Here is a 6,900-nt window from a genome sequence, read left to right as displayed (position 1 = left end):
CAAATGTTTTCAGATTCATGTGTTTATTGAGATTATGTTGTTCATAACTTCGATTTTTTTTTTTTGAGATTTATGTTTGCATTTATTTATATTTAAATTATATGTAATATATGTATTTATTTATTAAAAATATCGTTCAATTTCAACATTGATCGTGCATCGCACGAGCGGGCATACTAGTTAGGATTTAAGCCCTAATCGTGATTAAATTGGCCGAATTAGAACTTTTGTTTTTGTTTTTTTTTTGACGAAATGTTAATTCATTATATTCGATCTACTAACGTTGCAACTTGCACACTTCTGTGCATCCAGATGCATGATGCGTCCGTCTTATTTAAATAGGTTGCTTAATTTGTTTTTAAAAATTAGTTAAGATATGTATTTTTCATTAAAAAAATTGTAAAAAAAAATGTCTCAAAATTCTAATTATATGAAAGCTTTTCTTGAAATAACCACGTCGAAATCAGCTGATAGAACATCCACCGGAATTTATACCACGGTAGCCTATTATTAATTAGTTGAAATCTTACGAGATTCTTTTTTTTTTAGCATACGAGATTTATAGTTATTTTTATTTTATTTTGAAGGACTCGAACTCAAGACCTTTGGCCTTAAACATTAATTTCTTGTCGCTTAACCAACACACGCGCACAATCATATTACATTTCATGTTTCTAGATTAGATACACGCTACGTGTAGTTATTGGCACCTTAAATGTTCACATGTTATGTATTAAGACCACCGGAATAAGATATGCAATATAATTATATAAATATGGTTGCTATCAAATATATGTTACTTCTATTTATCATTTGTACACAACAGTACGTTGATTGATTATTTATATTTTTGTACTAGATTGTTGGAAGAGTTGATACTTATTCGGAACCCATATCCTGAACTATTACTCCTGTGAAATTACAAAAATATCATTATATATGAACTTAATTGGCAGACAATTTGACACGAGTTCTATGTATTTTTTACTTTATTGATTGAGAGTGTGTGTTGTACATGATCCATTGAATTATTCTATAAAACTACCCTTAAAAAAATCAAATATATAATACAGATATAAAAAGTAATTTATATTTTATAAATAATGCACCTTTTATATTAGTATAGATTAAGGTATGCAATTCAGTTGTATTATATAGTATCTCTTATTTTCATATTATTTATGTGCATCATGCATATTAATTAATATTATAATTTTTCACATAACATTGATCAATACCACTGAAAAACATTATACATAGTTCGTAAAATCGTAATAGAACTGAATAAGAATAACAAAGCCACGCAGGTGTGATTGCAAAACTGAATTGATAGAACATGCATGATTAGTAGTCACCATTGATATATAGTATATAGTGACAGAAGTAAACATGTACTTTTCTCGTAATTTTTATTTTCTTTAAAACATTCTAGCTTAGATTATTTTGTGCATTCTACATATTGTGCTTATATAATGTAATACTAATAAGTACTAAGTAGCAATCATATTAAAGAAGTGAATCTTATTAAGATTGTGCGAGGAGCTCGATCACTTATAAATGATTACGTACGGAGTATATGTATATATCAAAATTTGATAAATGCCATATATATATATATATATATATATATATATATATATATATATATATATATATAGGGTGCGGTTATTCAATAAACCACCGTTATTTTAAGAATTACGAACCAGCAAAAATGCATGAATTTTATGTATAACTCGCATGAATAAACTGTATAAAGGTATGAATATCGAAAAAATAATTTTTTGCTACCTTTGGGATTCGAACTCATGACCATGAATATATCCAACAAGGTGATGAATCAACCGTAGATCTTGATGATCTAAGAGCCGAAAATGGTTCTTAATTTATATTTTAATAAGCGTTCTTATTTTAGCCTTCCCCTATATATATATATATATATATATATATATATATATATGTATATATACCTATATAGGGAAGAGTTCAAATAAAAACCTTTGTTAACATACAAACTTAGAACCAATCTTGACCCTTGATTTATTGAGATTAACGGATAAGATTAAATAATTAACTATAAGACTAATATTTTCGCAGCAATTTAAAAAAGGTTAAATTTGTAATTGTATTTTACTTTAAACGGTTGGCTCCTAATATTAAGGGGATCAAATATAATTAATTAATCTTACTATGATCTAATCGTAATTGGCCGTAGATTTCACCCATGTATTATGCAATTATTACAAGCTTATTTTTTATTATTCTTCATTGATTGCATCATCATAACTTGCAATTTTTTAATTTCTTCACCTTCTATTTTCATTTTCTTTGGTGGTTTTTGACGTAATTATTATTATGTCATAATAGCACCTTTTTTTATATATATAAATGAATCGCATTTTATCCTTTTATAAATGCACTTTTATAAATTTTAATTTGCACTATAGTTAATTTTATTATCCTAATTTGCAATTTTTTATTTCTTTCTTTTATTTTCTTTTTTAGTTTTTGATGTAAGTAGCACCCATTCTATATTATACAAAAAAAAAAAATTTAAACCACATTTTATTTATTCGTAAATGCACTTTTATAAATTTTAGCTTGCACCAAACTATTTTTCGTTCATGCACGTTTATATTTGAAAGACAATTGAATTGCATTTTATCTTTTTGTATATGCACTATACATTTTAATTTGCACTTAATTTTTTTTTTCCGTGTACATGCACTCTTATCATTAAAAAAATGGAACCACATTTTATATTTTTCGTACATGAACTTCTATAGATTTTAATCCGCATGAAACTACTTTTTTCCCAAGTATATGCACTCCTATCTTTGAAAAAATTGAACTGCATTTTATCTTTTAATACATGCACTCTTATATATTTTAATTTGCACTAATCTTTTAATTCCCCTCCCCCCGGCGAACTTTGAATTGCATTTTATCTTTTAATATATGCACTTTGAAAAAGTCGTGTATTGTTGTAAATCCAAAAAAAATAAATTATCAAGAATATACCAACACAAAGAACTATATTCACTTGCACACACGAGGAAATCGAACATCAAATCAGATAAATCTTTTCCAATTTTTTATTTTTCGAAGTAGACTTTGTTCATTTCATTTTTTCCTGGTGAAGAAAGCCATGTATGTTTTGAAGAAGGGAAGTGAAACAGTCGGTAATGGAGTGGATGTAATTTAATGTTGAAGACACATTCTCTTTTAAATGCGCCTAGATTCACGCCACTATCATTAATTTGATCATTTTTTACCCTTTACATTTAATTAATGATTTGTTTAATATTTAATCACGTATTTACACAATTCATCGTAGCCATTAATAGTAATTGATTAAGGGTGTAGATTAGTTCTACATTCTTATCTTAAGGGTGGTTTTTATTTTAACCTAACCCTATATATATATATATATATATATATATATATATATATGGGAGCGCTCCAATGAGACCCCCTATTTTTTGTGAGACTCGAGGCACGATCTCGTGCATTTATTTCATCAATCCTATGACTAATATTGTATCTAGAGGGAGAATTTTTTTTCTTAGGGTTTGAATCCTGGAGGGAACAAAATGTTATAAATTTCGTATTTATCAGTATATACTGCATTGTTCATCGGTATATACTGTCTTGTTCATCAGTTTATATGTCTTATTCATTACCAATTTTTTAAATTTCGTTATTCATCAGTATATACTGGCTTGTGGCCCTTGTTCATCAGTATATACGTCTTATTCATTGTACTTAGTGTCTCACGAAAAATAGGGGGTCTCACTGGAGCGCGCCCCTATATATGTATATATATCAGTCGAAATTATAATTTATATCAAAATAGATGGAGCTTATATATATATATATATATATATATATATGTGTGTGTGTGTGTGTGTGTGAATTAATTTACTAAAATATCTTTAGATATTAAAATAATGTAGAATATTATAGGGGTATACCAAATTTATAAACAATACACATTTTTTAGTTGTAATAAATACACTCTATAGTCACATTGCATGTCGATATCATAATGTTATTCGTTATAGAATAAGAAATAATCAATCTGTACTTTCTAATTTCTGTTAATATGTATAGAAACTAATTAAAGATACATATCACTATCACTATACATAAATGCGTTATATAACCTACCCCATTTATCCCATTAAGCACTGCTGGTTAGTTGTTACTGTAGGGCACGATTATTAAGAAGAAGAGTGATTAAAGTTTAAAAGTGATAAAAATTGGTGGAACTATTTTTTTTAAGAGAAATTAAGTTGTTTTTTTTTTTTGTTGAAATAAGTTATTATTAATGGAATAAACGAAAAAAAAAATGATTCGCTATTAACGGGAGGAATGAAGTATATGTCAATTTCATGATGTCGTTAATATACAAATTAATCAATTTTAGAATTCTAATGACAGCTAGAGCTGTCAAAGAAGTTGAGTCAGGCAGGCTCAAATTTTTTACTATTCCACCCCAAAAAACACTTTTGTATAAAACTGTAATCTCAAATTAGCACTTCGGAACCTCCCCAACTCGACCTCAAAAAATTTGTAAGTTTATAGAAAACGTTTAGTTACCATTTTATGTTACCTAACTAACTAACTAATTAGTTAGTTAATTAAGAAAGAAGAAGCCAGTAATTACGTGGGTTCATATATAGGATAGGAGTATGATCTAATCATATCATATAATTAGGCAGCCAAAAACATGAGTTAATTTAAGTTGAGAATATGTAACATGGGGTTCTTGAATTCTTGACCACAAAAGAAATTGATGAAAGTTCTTCCAACTAAAACTCGACACTTTTATTTGATGCCAACTTCAATAGTATTTGTGTTGGATATAAGGCCTGCCCGAATTGACTGTTCAATAGTGACCTTTCATGGATTTATCAAACTTTAATCATGTGCTATGGTCTCCCATCCTTCCACAACTACGATTAATGTAATACTATATTCTTTTCTCATATATTAATTTTTCTCTCGTTTTTTAATATTAATATTAGAATCACATGTATATATATATATATTAAAAATCCTGCATGTGAAGGTAAAGCATCCTTTTTGAAATTAAATAGATGACTTTGCGTTCATGTCATAAACCAATTCTTCTTTTGTACGAAACTAATTAAAATCAAGGATTTACACATGATTATTATTGCCATTGATTAATGATTAACGATTAATGGCAAACTAAACATTTTTTCACGTTAACATTCTTGACCTAGAATGTGTTTTTGTGAAATTTGAGTAGCTATGATCTCTCAGTCACCAACTGAGCTACTCCAACTAAATCGCTCCAAACTTCAATTTTGATGATTAATGATGTCATTATTCATAATCAAATTCAAGAAACCAATAACCATAATTTGTGACAACTTAGACACGAGTTAGTGACCAAAAAATCTTTACGTATGAGTAATGAAGCATACCGACAACTCAACGGGTTTTATTTTAATGATATATAAATATATATAAATATCAAGTACGTGTACTTAAATAACGGACAAATTAAGGTGTCACGGGTTTTGTTTTTCACCGAATTCATAAGTTTTATTATAATTGATCGCTTAAGCGTTAATTATTACCACCACTCACATAATTAATTAATTAATTAATTAAACATCTCTATATATATGATGATGATATATCATTCATGGTATATGTAGCTCAAAACAGACGCGTTGAATTTCTGTAAAAACTTATAAGAAACATTGGAAAAGCAAGAGCAATGGTGAATAAGAAAAATGGTGGGTTTGTGAAGCTGAAAATAGTGGTGAAGAGGCTACAGAAAAGTTTGATCCCGGGAAAGAAATGGGCGGCGTCGGGCGTGGCGGAGGACGTGAAGGAGGGGCACTTCGCGGTTATGGCGGTGGAAGACGACGAGCTCAAGAGGTTCGTTCTACCCTTGAGTTTCTTGACTCATCCGTCGTTCCTGCGCCTCTTGGAGCAGGCGGCGGACGAGTACGGCTTCGATCACGACGGCGCGCTCACGGTGCCTTGCCGCCCCAGCGAGCTCGAGGGCATCCTGGCCGACCAATGGGGTGGAGGCTGTTATGGGACCATGGTTAAGAGCTTCTGATTACCATGCAGATGCAGCATTATTTCTTTTCTTTTTTTACGGTAAATAATGGGAATTGCGATTTTGACCTATTTTTGAACAAGTATATCTATATATATATCCCTCAACATCTCTTTCTAGACTCTATTGGGGAGCAATTGTCTTCTTTTTTATGGAAATTCGAATCTCATATTCATATATATCATGTGGAGTTCTTTTATAATACTACTACAGTATTTTTTATTTGTGTGAAGGCCAACAACCTCAAGGTATTTGTAATTTTAACTTACTTCAACTCTGCTACCTAGTGTTTTTTAATAGGTTAATTGTGTATAAATACATGAAATATATTTACACATTTAAATTTTTAATCGATGTTAATTTCTTTAAGTAAATTAATATACATGAATTTTCAAAATTTTGAAATTTTGTTCGAGTTGCATACGCCATAATTTTCTTACATGATATATCAGTAGACAACTCAAATGTGCGTATAATATAACATTAAAACGATGATGTTTTCTTTCTCTAAAATTACGCTCTCTGAACCCTTCTGCTCGCAACATACAATGAAAGAAGAAGAAAATGACATTGTTTATATGTTATATAAAAAACAAAGTATTTTAGTTACTGGTTGAAATGTCATGTAATAAAATTCCGACATTCACGTAAGATTAGTTGTCGACGGAATTTTAATTCGGACCAAATTCTAAAATATTGAAAGTTTATGTACTAATTGACCAGAAAAATGATACTCCGTCCCACAATTTTAAAAATGTGCATCACTTTTAGTAGCACGAGTTTTAATAAAATGTTAT

At 29.2% G+C, this 6,900-nt stretch overlaps 1 protein-coding gene across 1 annotated transcript; it reads left to right on the top strand.

Moving 5' to 3' along the window:
• The first annotated feature begins 5,655 nt into the window (after positions 1-5,655).
• LOC131000622 (auxin-induced protein 15A-like) lies at positions 5,656-6,282 on the top strand. The gene has a single exon (XM_057926639.1). It carries the CDS (start codon positions 5,753-5,755, stop codon positions 6,101-6,103), a length of 351 nt encoding a protein of 116 aa, XP_057782622.1. The 5' UTR covers positions 5,656-5,752; the 3' UTR covers positions 6,104-6,282.
• The last annotated feature ends 618 nt before the right edge of the window (positions 6,283-6,900 follow it).

The sequence above is a fragment of the Salvia miltiorrhiza genome, chromosome 8 (genome assembly GCF_028751815.1).
Source record: "Salvia miltiorrhiza cultivar Shanhuang (shh) chromosome 8, IMPLAD_Smil_shh, whole genome shotgun sequence".
Lineage (NCBI taxonomy): Eukaryota > Viridiplantae > Streptophyta > Magnoliopsida > Lamiales > Lamiaceae > Salvia > Salvia miltiorrhiza.
Note: the sequence above shows the minus strand (reverse complement) of the source record. Positions and strands in the feature narration are given on the sequence as shown.